The 19,225-nt window shown below is 49.4% G+C and overlaps 1 protein-coding gene and 1 long non-coding RNA gene across 2 annotated transcripts; one reads left to right on the top strand and one right to left on the bottom strand.

Annotated features, from left to right (window-relative positions):
- Nucleotides 1-4,826: 4,826 nt before the first annotated feature.
- LOC107532581 (uncharacterized) lies at nt 4,827-11,343 on the bottom strand. The gene is made up of 4 exons (XR_001602755.2): nt 11,185-11,343; nt 10,685-10,797; nt 9,299-9,423; nt 4,827-4,948 (listed from the first exon to the last, which is right to left on the bottom strand). It is a non-coding gene; the product is annotated as an uncharacterized LOC107532581 (long non-coding RNA).
- A 606-nt stretch (nt 11,344-11,949) lies between these two features.
- LOC148091244 (acid-sensing ion channel 2-like) lies at nt 11,950-14,613 on the top strand. The gene is made up of 2 exons (XM_087826488.1): nt 11,950-12,792; nt 14,539-14,613. The coding sequence occupies exons 1-2, from the start codon at nt 12,238-12,240 to the stop codon at nt 14,611-14,613; spliced, it is 630 nt and encodes a 209-aa protein (XP_087682614.1). The 5' UTR covers nt 11,950-12,237.
- Nucleotides 14,614-19,225: the final 4,612 nt, after the last annotated feature.

Raw genomic sequence — 19,225 nt, 5'->3', positions numbered from 1 at the left:
ACGAGACACATGGGCAGGAGCGTGATTCAGTTACCCTGGACTCTCACGGGGAGCTCATGCCCACACCTGCAGTGGAACGTGGCGAATTTACTTCACATCTTAGTTTCCTTGTCTATATAATGGGCAGAATATCCTCACAGGAAGAAGCGAGATCTTGGCTCCCAATTCATGTTGATTCCTTTCCCTTTGTGGAAATTCAATCTGTACCGAAACTTAGGAGGCACTTCACTGTCGGTGGGATGCAGCCCACAGACTCACCTGATGCACAGACATGGATGTACTTTATTATTTTGTTGTTGTTGTTAATCTTCACTGGAGGTTATTTTTTTCCACTGATGTTTTAGAGAGAGTGGGGGGGGGGGAGAGAGAGAGAGAAACATCTATGTGAGAGAAATTCAACGATTTGTTTCCTCCTGCACACACCTTGACTGGGGCAGGGATCAAACCTGCAACTCAAGCATGCGCCCTTGACCAGGAATCAAACCCGAGACTCCTCAGTGCATGGGCCGACGCTCTAACCACTGAGCCACACCGGCCAAGGCTGGATACAGGTACTTTAGAATTGGGATTGCCCATCAAAGCGTTTGGGTATTGGCATTGTTTTAAGCAACAACTGCAAGCTCCGTTGGATTTTTATCTCCTCCACATAGGACCGCAGGTATTGTTCCTTTAAGTGAAGACTGAATGTTGTGGCTTCAGGTGGCAGCCTCAGGATGTTTTCCCAGCAAAGTTAATTAAATGTACCCAGCGTTCTCCACGTAGCTTCCCTGTCTCTCACACAGTCAGGCTTGTAATTGCATGTGCTCTCCCTCGGTCTATTTTTATATCATCACATAATAATTTATCCTTTAAATATATCCATCATCCTGGACTGCATTTATTTTTTATTAAGTCTCTTGCCTGCCTCCTGTAATTTAATTGGTGTTTACCGCACTGCCTAGCAGCGGAGGGCATAGAGTTACAAGAAGTGGGTCCAGGTCTGGACTCTGGTGGCGTGGCTGCTCTGGGACTTGGGGCGATTTCTCTTCTGTCAATCAGGTCTCAGTGGGCTCATTTATAAAAGGGGGAACCAGGCCGGGTTCAGCTTGCGGGTAAACCGGCGATTACTTTCTCTCGATGACTTCCTCCAACAACAATGGGATGATGCCTCTTTCTTACTGGTGTCCTCCCACATCGCTTTCCCAAAGTGACCAGACCAAAATTAGCAGGCGATAAACCCTTGCAACACTGAATGCATCATCAGACCCAGAAAATGGAAACACATATACATATGTATACATTTATACTTTATACGCAGAGATAAAGACATTTAGTTCATTCTCACTCCTTCCACAATAAGCTCTTGGAAACTGGCCTCAGGTGGCTTTTCTGTGGCCCTTCGGATGACACACACAAGGACACTTAGGGTCTGGAAGGACCTCCCCAGGACAGCCCTCGAGCCCTGTAGCTTTCTCCAAGCTCTGTCTCCCGCCCATCCTTCCTTGTCGCTCTTTTCACTCTCTCCAGCCTTCATTGATTTCCCTTTCCCTAGAGCCAGCTGTTCTTGTCGTGGCCGGTCCACGTGGCACTGCCACACTGCCTCCCTGTGTCACAGCTCTATGAGGCATCTGTGGGGAAGCTTGATTAGAATAATGGCCAAGTGGAAATAACATGAACTCTGGGGTCAGGAGACCAGGATTGGAGCCCCAGATCCTCACCCTGTCTTCTCAGGGTCCTTCAACAATTTGAGCCTCAGTTTCTCCTTTCATATCATGGAAACAGTAACCCCTCTTCAGCTTAAGAGCCTCCCACCAAGTGTGGTACAGATATGACATTAGTGCCTCCCTCGCCCAGGAGATGAACAGCTCCGTGAGCGCAGGGGCCACGCTTTTTACACCTTGTTTATCCCCCGGTGGTGCCCACCTCAGGGTTGGGCACATTAAGACGCGTGCAACGAACTGGGAGTAGAGTGCAGGCAGGTGCGGAGAAAAAGACGCATCGCTCCTTTCCCGCACTCTTATTCCTGTTTCATTAGTTTTATTTCACATTGTTTTATGAAAGAGCTAGAGAGTAAACACACTGAATTCAAATGAACACAGGAGATAACAGAGAAGCCATCAAATGCAAATAGGTACACAAAGGAAGAGCCCCTGCAGCTTTGTACAGAGCAGCCGCCACCTGGAGAGGGGAGGCCAGGGATAGGAGGGGGGAGCGCGAGAGGACAGGAGGGGGGGGCGAGAGAGGGGGGAGAGCAAAAGAGGGTGTGCAATAAGCCAAGCGACCCAAGTGTGATAAATACCACCGCTGTTGACTTGTTCCCCGGATCGGTAGTTGTAACCACAAGGGGGAGAGGAAGCTCCACGCGGAAGCGAGGCGACCGGCTTCTAGGGCACCGTTCTTGTCTGGCTGGTGTCCTGTAGCGCGGCCGCTCAGCCACCACCAAGGTGCCGCTTGTAACATTTTTTGTCGAAAGCCTGCCTGTGGCTTGTTGACTTGGGGGGGGCGCCCTCTGTTCCTTTGTCCTCATGTGCGAAGAGGTTGGCTCCAGGGACTGAGAGCTGGAGAGGAGAAAAACAGGGACGGTTTCTTTCATCTGCTTCCTTCCCAGGGGAAAGAGGGACGGGGGAGACTCGAAGAGAAGCTCCCATCGAGAGGAGAACATGAAATAAAGAATATGTAGAGAGAAGAAACATAAAGCAGAGAAGTTGGGCAGGAGAAAGCTGGGGTGGGGCGCACTCTCATAGCCTCGGGGAGAAGGGGAGTGACAGGGGATCAAAGCAGAAATCGAGGCCTCCGAGCCCTGGGTGCCTTATTTCACCTATGGCGTAGATTTGAACCAGGCCCGTTTCATTTATATGACAGGGGACTCTCCTGTCCTTACACAGAGGGCCTGGATTAAGGCCTTCAGGATAAAATGGGTGTGGTCAGGTGCAGTCCAGAAGTCTCTCCTCAGCCTGCCGGGGACGTCAGTCCCTATGGGACTAAGGGACTGTAGGTAGATGTGTCTCACTGAAAGCAAGCAAGAGGAAGTGAGAAGCCACTAATCCTGTACTAAGGGGCAAGCGACCACAGGACAAACTAATGTTTGGTTGTCAAAAAACGGATTGATGGTAAGGGTTTGGAGGTCTTCCTTATTTCATACCAGCAAGCATTTATTCAATATCTTCTGTTTAAGGTTTTTCCTGATGACATTATTAGCCTATCAGATTAAGAGAGTAGAAAGAAGCTTGTATGGGAAGTGCTGAGCTCTGAAGTCAGGGTTTCCAGCCAGAGATCCTCTGGGTGCATAGCACCCCCTGCTGGATGCACTGACTCTGGCCCCACTCAGGTCTTCCCCAGGTGTTCAGGGAAAACAGTAGACAGGGCTGGGAGGCAGGAGGTACCCCCCACCACCACCCCAGGAATTGGGCTCAGGGCAGGCCCCAGGTTCCCCAGGGTCAGAAGAAGGTCCTTATTCCTGCATCTCAGACAAGCAGTCTCAGCATCAGAATTAAGGGAATTCATCCAGTGCTCATTTATTCATGAATTCTTATATCACTGAGCACCTCTCATGTGCTTCAAGCTGGGAGACAGTCTCCAATAAGCCAGGCAGTGTTTCTGCTCCCAGGAATGAGGGTGGGGTAGGAGTAGGGTAGGGGTTGGGGCTTATACTCCAGCAAGAGCAACAGATAATTCACAGGAAGATGAGAAGAATTTCAGAAAATGACTAGTAATGAGAAGAAAAAGTAACATGTGATGAGGTAATGGGTGGGGTGGAGGGTGGAGACAGGGAGGCCATCCAAGGCCTCTCTGAGTAGATGACAAATGAGAAGTCAGCCATCGGGGACATCTATCCAGGCAGAGAGAAATGCAAGTGCAAAACTCCAGAAACCAGCCTGGTGTGCCCAATAGGTAGTAAGAGCTCCTATGCATGGCTGGTTCTGGGTGGACTACAGTTCTGACCTCCATAACCCTTTGAAAGAAGAGGGTCTTCCAGGCCCCACCCCTAGAGATTCTGATTCAATGGAGCATAGGGGGTGGAATGGGGAATGGAGCAGAAATGTGCAGGTTTAACAAGTGTTGGGTAATTCAAGTTCACCTGGCCCTGTAATCACACTGCTCCGGCAGATGGTGACATGGGGTTAATGAGCAGAATCCCAAATTCTAACTAATTTTTGTCCCATTAACTATGCATTTATGATTTGGTCAAAGCTTAGGTCAAATTGCAGCGGCAGAGAAAGCTGGTGCAGGTAGAAGCCTCAGCAACGATTTAGCATAAATGAGGAAATAGCACAGAGATGTTAGGTGGTTTTCCGAAGGTCACACAGCAAGTTCAATCTATTTCAGGGCTCAGAGCAACTGGCAGCTGAGCCCCAAAAGTTTACTTTGTGTGGTCTGGCTTCTGTAGTTTTCTCTGGGAAGAAAAAAAATAAAACAACTATAAATAAAATCTCTATAAAGTATGCGTTAAATGCCCAGCTTTGCTTAATGTTCCTCCCTGGTATTTCCTTCATGACAAATTATTTGCTAAGTATACACCGAGGTAACTAAATGGGAATAGTTGTTGAATGAGGTGTTTATTTATAAACCAACCAACAGCAGGGAATACTTTGGTTTATAATAGTTGATCTTTAATAATTTTTCTTTATGGCAACGATGAGTCAGGAGGAAAAGTTGTATATTGAGGTCCCTCTGAGCTGGAAATGTCGTCTGTATAATAGAAAAGAATGTGTGTCTTTTTTTTTTTTCCAATTAGGGAGTGATGGTGGCAGCAGCATGTATCTGGCACATGTTAAGTAGCAAATTAGCATTAGAGCTGATTGTAGATCTCAGCTTCCTAACCTTCCTGCCTGTCACCATTAGCAGGAGGCTGCGCTTTGTGCCTCTCATGTTCCGCAGGGTTCCAGGCTCCAGGCTCCAGGCAGGTCCCAGGTCCCCCAGAGTTGGAAGAGAGTCCAGTTCCTCTTCGTGCATCTCAGAAAAGCAGCCTCTGTATCAGAGAAAGTGAATTTGTCCATGTGTTCATTTATTCATTCATAAGTGAATAAATTCACCGCAGCAAAAACCTGGGCACATTCTCTAACAGGGGGTTAAATTGCCCGATTTGCAAATGAATTTACCTGGAAAATCCTTTAATATTTATTTATATGCTTAGCATTTTGCCTTCATCAAAAGACCACAATAACACACAATTAGGGCCGTACCTGAAAGTCTGGGCCAAGTAGACCCAATCAAAACCTAGTCCCCATACCCCCTACACATACCCACAGAGGAAAACAAATAGGTATTGTAAATCTGCAGAGGGGACTGTTTAATCAACTTAATACCACAAAAGCATTTCTGAGGACCCTGGAATATCTGATGTTTATATATAATTGTTTTTCCACTGCTAATTGTTTTCCACCTCTGGAGGGTATTGCCAAAATTAATTTGTAAAATAGCTCTATTTAATTGGCTTAAAGAAAAATAAGCTTTAATATCATCAGCATACTTATGTAAAATTAAAACTTAATTTTCTTGGGCTATGTGTCTATTCTTGATAAGATTGTGAGAGGTTTTCCTTTACCTTTTAGGTAATCTGCCTAGAAAACAAAGATTATGTTTCATCAAAATAATTTCTTATGCTTTATATTGTCTTTACCAGGAGTCTTCTCTATTAAAGGAGCTAAGTTAGTTTCTTCCTTTCTTTTTACAACTATATAACTTTCTATATTTCTCTTTAAAGTCTTTGTCACTTTGGTTAAATGGATAATGTATTGTTCCACAGGGACTTATGGTTCTATTGAATAAAGCATTTTTTAAAACCTTTTGATATTTTTGACAAACTTCCCCCAAATCAAATTCTAAATGAATTCTTGTTGACCTTGAACTAATTTTTGGATATTCCAGAGGGCCCCAGGGACATCTCAAAAGATATGTTCTTTCTCCTTATAAAAGAGGGATATTAAACTAATTAGGCTTATTTGATATGTTAAATTACACAGGAAGCATTGTCAAATAAGTAGTGATGCTAAATTTTCTTTAGAGTGTATTTGCATAAAATTCTTGAAATTTTGATATGTTCTGATATAATGTTATCAGTCATAATTTAAAAATATATGTCACAGGACTAACCAAATTTCCTTGTCAACTGCATTACAATGAACTCTCATCAGACCTTGACCGATGACCATTTTTAAGTCTTTTATCTTTTACAGTTACTGTTCTACTCTGGTGCTTTTGCAAAAGTTCCTGCTGCAAAAGTACTTGTCTTCAAGGAGATTCCTGGAAAGACTGACAAGTACAGACAGGTTTCTGATAACTGAGATACATTTGCCTGCATGTGGGAGGGGCAATAATGGACCTTTCATGTGCTTTCCCAGGGCTACCTGCACAACCCTACAATATGTGATAAAATGGTAGCTTGAGACAGGTGCCTGTCACCTTTCTCCACATCAGTAAAATGGGCCCATTACATTGATGATATAATGTCATCGTGTGGAGACTTGCCTTAGCTGCAGGACACTCTACAGATTTTGCTACAACATCTGCAAGGGAGAGGGTGGGTGGTGAATCCACAGGAAATTCAGGGCCTAGGCACAGCTGTAGTTTTTGGGAGGCCTTTGGCTGGGAAAGATGTATGCTGTCCCCGAGGCTGTGGTTGATAAACTACAAGCCTGTTCAATCCCTAAGACTGTGAAAGAGGTGCAAGGGACTTGGGGATTTGGGAGGACTTTTATTCCCCACCTGGCACAGTGCCTCTGTCCCTAAGCTGCCTGGTAAAGAAAGGGCAGCATGTGGGACTGGGACTCAGCAACAAGCAGCCTTTGAGAAGGTAAAAATACTAAGTGAAACTGGTCGAAGCTCTGGGCATCAACCAAGCAGGGCTACCCTTTGAATTAGATGTGTCTGTGACACTGGAAGGTATGGGTTGGGCTCTCTGGCAGACACAACCGGAGAGAGTATCCCTAGGATTTCGGTCCCAGCTCTGGAAGGAGGCAGAAAACTAAAAGCTCCCATATCTTGGTAAACATATCTTGGTAAGAATTTCATTTCCCAACAAGGGGTGGATGGAGAATGTTTCATTGGCTTACTTCTGCCAGGGCTCAAACTCCCACTTTGACAAATGGCATGCCTATTTGCAGCAGAGGAGCACCCTGATCCCCAGCCCACTATCTTGAGAGACGCAGGTGCTGCTAGGCCCTGCAGAGTATGCAGGTATTCCAAATGTCCCCACCCCTATTTCTGTGGTGGCTCCTGTAGCCTGTAGAGAGGGAATGGGGGAATTTTCCACAGACACCTACCTAGTAAACAGATACCAGGAAGCAGGAATAAACCTTGCAGCCAGTGGGCTGAACTCAGAGCGGTTTGGCTGGTGATCACTTATGAACCCTGGCCATTAACCCTTTGCATTGAAAGTTGGGCTGTTATAAAGAGATTAACCTATGGCTTGGACACTGGGAAGCTAGGGGGTGGGATGACCATGAATAAGCCCTCGGGAAGTCCGGATAGGTGGAAAGACATTTTCCTGCAAGAGCCTGAGGCAGTTCTCATTGTCTTCCTTGTCTTGATCATAATGCTCTAATGCCCCTGGCAATCAGGAAGCCCAGGCTCTAGCCCAGGTATGAGCCTTAGCAACTGACCCTTCAGTAGATACAGCAGATTGGGTGCATAGGAAGAGTGGCCACTGTAGCGCCTGGGTGGGATGGCATATTGCTAAGGATGCCAGATTGCCCTCGAAATACAGTGACTTGGTTAATGCAGTAAGAGCAGATCCTGTGTGTTCTAAACAATGCCCAAGACAACTGCCAAAGGAGCCTGGGGCCATTCACTGGAGTTCCCAACCATGAGAGATTGACAAATTGGTTATATGGGCCTGCTCCCTCCAAGTGAGGGTTCTAAATAGGCCTGGGTTTGTGTGGACAGTACATCTGGCCTAACCTAAGCATTCCCCTGCTGCTGTGCAAAGCAGCCTGCCACCGTTATGGGGCTAGAGAAGCTGAGTTCCATCTATGGATACCCAGGGTGAATGGACAGTGATTGGGGCTGTTACATTTCGAAGGTCATCATGTAGAAGACCGGGCAAAAGAACATGACATTGAATGGAGGACCCCTAAAACCTTGCAAGCAGCATGGTTAGCCGAAAGGAAAAACGGAATATTAAAGCAACAGACTAAATTACTCACAGGTAAAACCACCGCAGTTATGTGGACACTGAGAAGGAAGATACTTTCCAAGAAAGACGCCAGGTGGCTAACTGGGCTGAGATGTGAAAACAGCCTAGGGGCCACTTCTAAACAGCGTCCCTCCCCGAGCTGCCCTTCAGGGGGAGCCAGCACTGCCCTCCAGGCCTCTGAGCCAGCCCTTATAAAGGGGCCCCTGGAATCCGATTTCAACCAGTAGGACTGAGACTTCCCCATCCAATCGGAGCCCTGTGACCATGGCCTCATGTGGGTTTTCTCCTGCCCGCAGAGCGGCTCCACTCCAGCCAATCAGGACAGTGCTTTTTGGACCGAGGTGCTGTGAGGATGCCGAGTCCTCATTTGCGGGGATCGGAAGCGGGAACTTCTGGCTTGGGGAGCTCACTTTCTTTCCGCAGAAGACCTGAGCGGGCTGGAGGGAGCCCGCGCTTCCCGCCTGAGAGCCGCCCCGCCGCCTAGCAGGTCCCGGGCTGTGCTATTTCGTAATTGAGCTCTAACACCATTGAGCTAGCTGTTCCCAGCTGTGACTGTCATAATTGACCTGTTTGCACGGAATAGTTTCCTCCTTCCCTGCACCCCAAACTGTGGGTTGGATTCCTGTTGGACTTGAACTGGCTCCAAGGGCTGCCCGGGATGGGTAAGTTACTTGGTACCCCAGGGCGAGGGGGAGCTACTCAGTCTCCACTGGGACCCCATTGCCCCGCTGCCAGCTGGACCCGGTGAAATGTGCTCTACTTGGGCGGAACACACACTGTTGAAAGAGGGGAGAAAGTGGGGGTAGTGGTCACGCATATCCTATCTCCAAGTCCATGTTCTCACACCTGACTGCGCTGCCTCCCCAGCCACATGTATGTTATGCACAACCAGGTCAAGCTCCTAAAGCTGCCAGCCTCCCTCTTCTCAAGGCCAGGTGGGCACTTCTTTTTCCCACTGGTACAATCATTTGGCCACTGTCTTTGTCCCTTCCTTTGGCCTGGAGGACTTAGAGCACACACAGAAGCCCAACATGCCTTCAGTGATGGCCGGCAAAGCCAGCCTTGACTGAGCACGGAAACGTCTCTGTGAAAAGCTGTCCTCCAAAATAGGATGGCCTTGACATTATCACTGCCTTGCAGGAAGGCACTTGTGCCATGATGGAAACAGATGTTGTGTATTCATACCTGATGAGTTCGTTAATGTGTCATCTTCAGTAAGCCACATGAAGATACAAGTGAAAGCCCTGAGTGATCTAAACCCCAGCCGAGAGGACTTCATAAGTCGTCAGTGGTTTGGATCATGAGGCTTTCTGTGGAGAGATGGTTACTTATTTTGCAAATCACTATCTCAATCAGTATTTTCTCTTTAATGTGCTTATACTATTGTTGTGGTAGCTGCCTCCAATGCAGCCAGACACCTGCAGAAAGGAAGCCACCTTCATGCTATTGAAACCCCTCTCGGGGCACACGCAGAAGAGGGGGTCGTGTAAGATTGTAAGGGCTGTCACGAGGGTGGAGCGTTGCAGGAGGTCATCCATTGGATATGACTGTCTGCTGACCTGAGAGCTGGCCCAGGCAATCAGATGCTCCTTTCCCCTTCCCATGTCCTTAAAATGTACACTTCACCTGCCTCTCCCACTCTAGAAGCTGCCTCAAGGTCACAGCTTTGAGATAGTAAAGTTTCGCTGAGACCACTTGGGTGACTGAACCCAGTTAAAGCTTCTATATAACCTTTTAAGATTCTGGCAAGCAGATGTGTGTGTATGTAATGGGGAAAGTGGGATAGAAATGCTTTACCCCTTCCTAAATTTGGGAAGAAATGTTTTGGATCTGCTTTTTGAAGTTGTGTTTCAGAGGCAAATGTGCCTGAGTTCAAGTCCCAGCTCCGGCACGTACTAGCTTGTAACGTGGTCAGGGCACTTTGCTTTTGTGAACCTGTACCCTCATCTGTAGATTAGGAGTAACAACAGCACAGGCCTGCCAAGATGGATGGCAGAGTTAAGTCAGACGATAAGGCACCCTCATTCAGGTCCTGACCTATGACAGATTCTTAGTTAGTTTTGGCACCCATTTTGAAAACCCTATGCCCCGCTCAGGCAGCCATATAGGCAGGGGTCCGGGACCTCTGGGATGGCACATGCATGAGGTTGACTAGCCTCTGTCATTTGTGTTTACTGTTTCTGCTCTTTGAGCTCCCTGATCAATAAACCACTGATCTAATGTCACATGTTGCCTCGGAGGGCATCCGGACACTGATCTCAGTTTGGATCTGGTTTAGCAAGAAGGCTGATGGGATAGAGAAATATTCCGGAGTAGATACATACCAAGAGGGACATTCCCTAAACTGCCACCTTCGCCACCATGTCCCAAGGAGCATTATTTAAGCTTGGCATGCCCTGGGGACACCAGGTTGGCTCAATAAGGCTCCTCCATGTGGCTTTGCCCCAGTTTGGCAGTGTGCATCGGGTTGTCCACGGGAACTTTCTGTTCCTTAACTCCTGATGAGGGTTTAGCATCATTGATTCAGTAGGTTCCAGTCTTTTGATCTCTGGCAGGCCAAGCCACACCTACCTGCTAGCAGGGGCTGACTTCCAGTGGATTTTCAGGAAAACAGAGGTAGGTGGCTGGAAGCCCAATCCTTTGCTCCCACCTATAGCTCCAGCTGTGCTTCCATCTGGCATATACTGGGGCAGAAAACACACACACACACACACACACACACACACACACACACCCCAAAGGGAATGCAGCCAGCCCTACCTGGAACCCCAGATGTCTTTTATTTTTTTTTCTTCCCTCCAGCTAGAATCTCCTGCAGGCTCTGACTGGGTAGGGGCTACTTGTTGCTCTTTCCCTGGGGCTCCAAGGGGTGGCCTGGCTTTTCTGTTTCAGGAAGGGGTTCCTGCTCCCTGGAGGCCCCCCTCCCCGCTGGCAGGCAGCAGCATAGGTGCCGTGGCTTTAGACTGCTCTTTTCCTTCCCCGTTCCCAGCATCTCCCCTCTGGAAACCCCAGTCTGAGCCTGGCCCGGGGCACCCACATTGATGCAAAGGAATGCGCTTCCACCCGCCTACCTGGCTCATGGGAGTTTATCAAGTGTCTTTCTGCCATCTGTGGGGGGAGGGCGGGGTGTCACGTCCTCACTCCAGGGCTGGCTTTCCACCTTCGGGGTTGAAGCCCCCACTAGCGATCTCCAAAACAAGGCTGGGAAGAAACTTTCGCGGGGTCCCCAGCCCCCACCAGGCCTCGCCCCCGCGCTCCCCGCCGCGCCCTTCCCCCAGCAGCCTGGTGGAGGAGGGGGAGGGAGGCCAGCTCGCTCCCAGCGCTCAGGGTCTTGCATTTCTTCCCGCAGGCAGGCGGGCAGGCGGGCAGGCACGCGGGGAGAGACGAGCCCCCGCCCGAGCCCCCCAACCCCGCGCCCGGAGTCCAGCCTCGGGGTCTGTCCTCGCCTCTCCGCGGCCGCGCGCTGCCTCCTCTCCGAGGCGCTAGCCGCGGCCGCCGGCTTTTGGATTCTTGCCCAGAAAAGGGGCCTGAAGGAGGAGAAGAGGAGGGACGGAGACCGGCGGCGAGAAGCGGGATCCGGAGTCCGAGACAGCGCGCCGGGGGAGGCCGGAGCGGCGGCGGCTGGAGGCGCGGCCGCTGCGCCCCCCGCAGTGCACCGCGCGGCCGCCCTGCCCTCCCCGGGATGCTTAACGCGGGGCGCTATGCGCTGCTTAACAGGCTCCGAGCTGCTCGGCGACTTGTTTTAAGCATTTTTTCTCCCTCGCTCTCGCTTTTAATCTTGTCTCTAGTGGCGTGTGTAGGGGGGGAGGACTTTATTTCCATTGGCTAAGCTCTCCCTTCCCACCCACATCCCTTCCACATCACCTTGGTGTCTCCCTAAATAAAACCAGCCCTCCTTATCGCCTGGAAAAAATCAGGAGCTAGAGTTTGAATGGGTTTTATATAAACACTCACCCCTGTCAGCTTGCGGCTGGGCTCTCAGGATAAACTCACCGCACCTGGCCTGATGCTGGCCCCGGGGGTGCTCTCCCTTGAACGTCAAGGTTTAAGCTGAGCTGGAGGACTGGGAACTCCTCTGAAATTGGATCAACCTGAAGCCAGTCGCCGAACTGCACAGGGTCCTCATGGACCTCAAGGAGAGCCCCAGCGAGGGCAGCCTGCAGCCCTCTAGCCTCCAGATCTTTGCCAACACCTCCACCCTCCACGGCATCCGCCACATCTTCGTGTATGGGCCGCTGACCATCCGGCGTGTGCTCTGGGCCGTGGCCTTCGTGGGCTCCCTGGGCCTGCTGCTGGTGGAGAGTTCGGAGAGGGTGTCCTACTACTTCTCCTACCAGCATGTCACCAAGGTGGACGAGGTGGTGGCCCAAAGCCTGGTCTTCCCAGCTGTGACCCTTTGCAACCTCAATGGCTTCCGGTTCTCCAGGCTCACCACCAATGACCTGTACCATGCTGGCGAGCTGCTGGCCCTGCTCGACGTCAACCTGCAGATCCCGGACCCCCACCTGGCTGACCCCACGGTGCTGGAGGCCCTGCGGCAGAAGGCCAACTTCAAACACTACAAACCCAAGCAGTTCAGCATGCTGGAGTTCCTGCATCGCGTGGGCCATGACCTGAAGGATATGATGCTTTACTGCAAGTTCAAAGGGCAGGAGTGTGGCCACCAAGACTTCACCACCGTGAGTACTTGGTTTTCAGCTTACTTTTGTGCTTGGTCCCGTTGAGAAGTGCCACGCCGGTGGTCTCCTGCTTGGTTTGGGGTCTCCCTGTGCTTTGGAGCAGGAGACAGAGGAGCGCCTCATTGGAAGGCCAAGAGGGTAGTTGGCCAGAGTTGTTGGTAGTGATTGGAGAAGCCTGCCCTCGGGGAGGGAGCACTGTTGTGGTCAGATGGGAGGGGGGTGAGAAGGAAGCTTGCCGTGGGGGTTCACTTCTCCAGATGTGCTGTGTTGGCCTCCTCCCAGCCAGAGGGAGGAGGCCTGATTTGTCTGTTGTCCAGGGCATTTGGTGCCTGAGCTGTGTGATTGGAACAGCTTGTCATTGACGAGGTGGCATTTTTTCTTTCTCTCTCTGCTCGGAAGTGCTATCAGGCACTGCATCCTGTGGGCTGGGCTGAAGCTAAAACTGCCAGAGAAGGGGGTGTGGGGCCCCCCCGGCAGCTTGGATGGTTCCAGTGGCTTTGGGAGCTTGCTGGAGGGGGTGATGCTGCAAAGGTGTGGAAGTCTCTTTGCTTCCTTTTCTTGTGTGGATTCTGAGCTCCATGTGGGGAGAGGAGAGGCTGGGGACGCCGGGTCTCCATTGGTCTGGTGGCAGCAAAGAGATGTCCAGGGTGCTTGGGCCAGAGAGGAGTGTCTAGGTGGAAGCCCGTGTGTAGGATGGTCAGCGACATGCCTGTGAGGGTGAAGCAGTCCAGGCTGGCTTGTCTGGGAGCTCCAGCTTGAAACCGAAAGGCTCAGTTTGCTGTCTGTATAATCACTTAACAACGTGGATGCGGGAGGAGTGGTTTGGGGAGGGGGTGAGCAGCTGTGGGATTGGAAAGCCTGGAGGAGGAGTGTGGAGCTGAGTATAGAAGAAAAGCTGAGGGGAGGGATGTGGCTCACATTCAGGATGGGGCTTCCTGGAGGGGCAAAGAGAAAGGAGGGGAGGAGAGCTGTTGCTGCTAGGGTTCTCTGTTTGCCCGGTTAGTAAGCATAACTTGGCACAGCAGGTCAGACTGCAGCTGCAGACAACTCTTGCTTCCAGGCAAGTCTGGGGCTTCAGGGTCTGTGGGACCCTCCAGAAGCCCAGTGTGGCTGCTTCTCTCATTGCTGCCTTAGGGGGAATCGACAGCTTTGGAATCTCAGAGCCTTGAGCCAAATTCTAATTGTAAGTTTGGGATGGCAGGTGCAGCAGTTGCAGAGGGACTGGACTCTGTCATCAGCACTTGTCTGGGGCCCTCTGCCTAATTAAGACATACCCTGCCTTTGCTATGGTGCATCCATTCTCCACCTGCTCTCAGATCCACTGCCTACTAGCCTCTTGCTCTGAGTTTCTTTTAATGCTACAACCAGTCTCTGCCCACAGCCTCTCTGCTTGCTGTTGGCTGTCTCTGATTCTGGAAAAGCTCAGAGTATGGCGGGGGGGGGGGGGGGGGGGCACTGCCTCTCACTTCCTTTAGAACTCTGTTTCCTGGGGGAGCTCTTTTGTATTATCCGCTTTAAACACTGTGGGGGAAAAGCAGAGCAAAATCAGTAGTAGTGTATGCTAAAGAAGAAGCGAGTCCAAGCTGGGAGAAGGGACCAACAGTACTGAAAGCCCTTCTAAACAGAGCAAACAGGATCCTAAACCATGCCATGCACAAATGTCTTAGGTGGCTTGGGGAGAGATGGGGAAAATGCCTCATTCTTGGAGGCTGCAGCCATCCCTGTATTCCACCCCATGCTTTCTAGTGCCGTGGCAACGCTCAGCTTCACCACTGCACCATGCAGCTCGAAATGCACTCAGCTGTTCCTCTGTCTGCCTGAACCCACATGGACCACGGACAGCAGAGAGAGGGTAGCCCAGGGAGAAACTGCAGTCAGTAGCAGACCCTGGGCAGAGTTCTCAAGCATTCTCATAACCACATGCGGCTTCCTCTCAATTCATGACCAAGTTTCAATGTGAAGGAAAGGTTCTTTGACCTCAGGCTGCTGTTTTGCACTTGGCCCATCATTTGAGTTGCTGGGGTCCCAAGTGGCTAAAGATCCGCTTTTAAAGCCTTACCCAAGCCTTTGACCTCTCCAGGATGTGTCTCAAATAGTGCAGTTGCCTGTGGATGTGGTTTATTACTCACTATCTGCCATCCTTACCAAGTTCAAGACTGATCTGGTTGAGGTTCCTCCTTGGACTGATCCTCAATGTATCAGCTTCCCCAGGACTGAAAAGGGGATGAGCTTCAGGGCTGGATCTTCAAGTTGTTCAGGAAGGGTCAAAAAGGGCACAAACTCCAGGAAACCTGGAGGAGACCTACATGGGAAGGGGGGTCTTTTTCACTCATTGATCACCGTGAGCAGCTATGTTGAGCCTCTATAAGAGAGATCATGATGCCACGATTGTTCCAGGACCTTGCAGTGAGGGGTAATCCTTCCCATCCCCCTTGTCTCCCCACCCTTTCTGGTCTGGGGGATAGGTGTGCCCACACCTTGCAGGTGGTTGTTGGAGAAGTGGGCCCACTGGCCTCTCTGTCTTTCATTCTCTTCGCTGCACAGCCCTCTCCATTGGACTTATTTACTAGGCTCTGCCTGGGGTTGTCCTTTGCTGGGTGGCTTCTCTCTCTAAGTACTGTGGCTGACTTATTAGAGAAGTGAAGTATGGGTGTGTGTAGGGGGTTGCCACAGGTGGATTACTTTTTCTGTTTTTCTATAAAGCATACCTAGTGCCGTCTTCGGGACTAATGCTTTCATGTAAGCTTTCTTATTTCAGGTTTTTAGCTGGTGTGCAATGAAGTGCGTAATACTCTTAATTAGTGAACGAGCCATGCTTCTAGTAGAGTGAAAGGCTGTTTGTGGAGGTTAATAACCAGGTGTGGAATCCCAACTGCCACGCAAACAGGTGTGCTCCAGCTCAGGCAGGTGCGCACATAGCGCTCACCTAGGACAGTCGGACTTCAGATGGGCGAGGCGCAGGCTTTTCCTCCCTGGGAAGGCAGAAGAGGGTTCCGATTCCTTAGTGTCTACGCAGTAGAGATCCCGCCCCCCCCACCCCTGACCCAGAGTGGAAGGAAGGGGAGTAGGGATGAGAGGGAGGTGGTTTCTCCAGCCATGATGGTGGATGATCTGAGGTTAAGATCAGGAGTAGGAAGACATAGGGTTGAATCCCACCTCCATCATTTTGTAGCTTATTTCCTGGGTTGTAATTTGTACCCTCTCTAGGCCCTGTAACGTGTGATAGTGATACGTGATTTTCTAACTCACAGGGTTGTTGCAAGCAAGGATGAGCCAGATGAGACAATATGTGTGCAAGTTCTTTTGTATATTCTTCCAGCTATGCAGATGTCAGGCAGCTTATTATCAATATTGGTAAGAGGTTATTGTCCAGGCTGCCTGCCCTGTTTGCAGCCCACCACAGGAGTCGGTGGATGAGTAACGCTGTAAGGGTAAGCCAGGAAGGGAGAGGCGGCTGCTGCGTTTTCTTTGGAGCCCATGGTAAAGCCCAGTCTTAGCAAGATGGGCTGTCTTAGCGTGGAGGTCACAGTTGGGCTCAGGAGCTAACCATTGCTGACAGGTGGCATCCCCACTGTTTGCGACTAGCACGTGACTGTTTCACGTTGCTTCTCTGCTGTCACATTCAGGAATGCAAATGACACTTCAGTGTGCATGGTTAACCTGATTTCCACAGTCGTGTGGACTTGTACTTTAAAATTGAGAGTTCTCAGGAAAAGCGTTTCTTTTCTTACTGAAAGAAAGATCTCTACACTGAGATCTTGTTAGAGGCACTTCTATGGATATTTTTTATCTACATCCCATAGCATTGTGGAGACATGGAAGTAAGGAATAGGAAGTGCACAGATTGGGTATTCTTGCACAGGGATGGTGAGTTCATAGCTAACCTGAAATTACTTATTTTACGGGGAGCTGGCGTGTGAAAAATGTGGGTTTGGGGAGAGATCTGAGTTGGAATTAGAGCTGTGCCCCCCATTCACTGTGTAATCTTGGGCAAGTTTCTTAACCTCGCTTTCCCCACCTCTGAAACATGAGCCATAATACCTACCACCCAGAGTTGTGGTACCGATCCAGTGAGGCGAGGTACATCAAGTTACAGTGTGTGGCAGACCCCAGCCGCAGGGCCGGCCCCTGCTTTGCTTAGTGTCCCACAGGAGCGCGGCCTGAGCCTGCGCTCGACTCCAATCCAGTGCTCTTCCCACTCTTCCCCTGTGACTCACCAACAGCTTCAGAGCACCGGCAGCGTCTGTGTTTGTGGGATTTGTAATTCTCAGAATATGTTACACTTTCGCTTCTCTCAGTACTTCTCGTTCGCATCAGTTCTGCTGCCTAAACATCTTGGCTTCCACATTCCAGCTCATGCTCCTGAACTCAACCCAGGAACCTCGTGCCCAGCCCCTGATAGGAGCCGAGTGACCTGTGCTCCGCGCATACGGCTCTTACCACGGTGTGTGTGTCTTGTTAGTGCCCGCACATCCATTCCCTTGTCAATCAGACGGGGCACGCAGCCTGTAACAGTGATAAACACAGACAGGATCCTTGCCATCTGAGAGCTCACAGCCCATTTCCCATCCCCTCCAGATGGGGGGCTAGTTGAGAGCAGGAGTCTTGTCTCATCAAACACATGGTCTGCAAACATCATGCCAAACACAGGGATATAAATACCCACTAAAGGTTTATTGATTAAATAGTTACTTGCTGTTTCCTGAACTCACCCAGAATTCTTTGCTCACGGGCCTTTCTTTCTTACTTTTTTTTTTTTTTTTTTACCATTTGTACCTTTCTTTCCCTGTTTATTTATTTAAATCCTACTCATCTTTTGAAATCCAGCTCTAATATCACTGTAGCCTTCTCCAGAAAACCATTGCCAGTCCCTCTCCCCATGACCGTATCTAAATTAATCTCTTCCTTCTCTGTCTTCCGAACAGCACCTTGGCTTACTCCTCTGTTAGAGCAGTCGTTACGCTTTTCCTTGCATTAGAGTCATGAAGTGTTGAGGCTAAAAGGGACTTTAGAGATAATTCAATTTCATACTTGAATTCTTTAACCACTGATAATTTTTATACATTGCCTGTTTCTGTCTCTCCTCCCTGTAAAACATGATGGCTTGACTAACATTTTATTCTTGGGACTCAGAACAGCTTAGCACATGGTAAGCTCTCAAAATGTGTCTTTAGAATATAAGTGGGCTTGAAGTTTTTTTTTAATGTTAGGTGACAATAGCCGATATAAAGGGAAGTGGCCGTTTTTCAGCCTCTCTTTTCAGTATAGGTACCTGGATTCCACCTGCATTGAAGCGACTTGTCCCATAGTTGTTATTATTTTAATAATACAATTTCTGATTATAGAAACAGCCCATGCTTATTGGAGAAGACTTCAGGAGTATGAGAAAGAATAGAAAAGGAAGAACACTTACTCATAATAGCACCCCAGAAATAATGACATGTATTATTTTGGCATTTTGGGAGTAGCTCCATTCCATCACATAGTGTATGTATGTGTCTGTATCCCTGTGTCTGTGGTCACACCTGTTCGTCTGGTGCCATGTCTGACACACAGTACACACTCAATCAGGGTCAGCTTGCTCTCTTCTTATTGGACTGCTGGGTGGTATCCATGGTGTTAGAGATTTCCTCCAAGGCCCATTTAGAATAAAAATAAAATCCAAAGATATTTCTCAATGGGTCTTGTCACTACTCTTTTTGTGGGATATGGCTTATGTCATCTGCCAGAAGCACCCAGGGATAATTTGTGAGATTCCCCTCTTAGCTCAGCTTCCTTGGGTTTTAGATTCACAGTTGAACACCTGTGACTTTTCCTTTAGTGGTACTTTATTGAGCGTTTAGCTGTGCATTTATCTGAAGCCCACTGTTGGATGTTCTCTAGGATAAACCAGAGATGCGTTCATTGACCCCACATTAGACCTTCTGACTGAGTCAGACCTTCCTCCCTGAGGACCAGTTCTGGTTCTCCTTGCATGACCATCTACACTGCACGCCTCAGCATACGGGGTAGATTCTGACTCTCCCTTAGCTGGGAAGTCCCTAGTTTTATGTCAAAATTGTGTAAATGATATCTAATGCAAATTGGATGGTCGCACATATTCCTTAAGATGCCTTGAGGTTTTTTGAGCATTTCCCACGTCCTTGGAGAGACAGCCTCTGCCAAGCTGGGTGAGAAGTTTGCCATGGTGCCAGCCTCTGGTTAGGAATCCTCTGGTTTGCAGAACTTTAGGTGGTAGCCCTGTGGAAGTAAAGCTGTTGGGGGTGTATTGAATTCTCTCTGATGTGATGAAGGGATAGGACAATGACTGGGAACTAACTATTCTAATGACCCACACCATCTATTTGCAAAGTAAAGCTGAAGCTACCGTATAGGCCGCTGAATTAATGCCCAGGAGCTCGAGAGGCAAGTTTATATGTTTGTGCCTCTGTCC

Source organism: Miniopterus natalensis, chromosome 17 (genome assembly GCF_054644295.1).
Source record: "Miniopterus natalensis isolate mMinNat1 chromosome 17, mMinNat1.hap1, whole genome shotgun sequence".
In the NCBI taxonomy this organism is placed as follows: domain Eukaryota; kingdom Metazoa; phylum Chordata; class Mammalia; order Chiroptera; family Miniopteridae; genus Miniopterus; species Miniopterus natalensis.
Note: the sequence above shows the minus strand (reverse complement) of the source record. Positions and strands in the feature narration are given on the sequence as shown.

Coding starts and splice junctions, on each gene's coding strand:
- LOC148091244 (XM_087826488.1), top strand. CDS start 12,238: ATGGACCTCAAGGAGAGCCCCAGCGAGGGCAGCCTGCAGCCCTCTAGC. Junction 12,793..14,538: donor GCCACCAAGACTTCACCACC/GTGAGTACTTGG, acceptor CATGCTTTCTAG/TGCCGTGGCAACGCTCAGCT.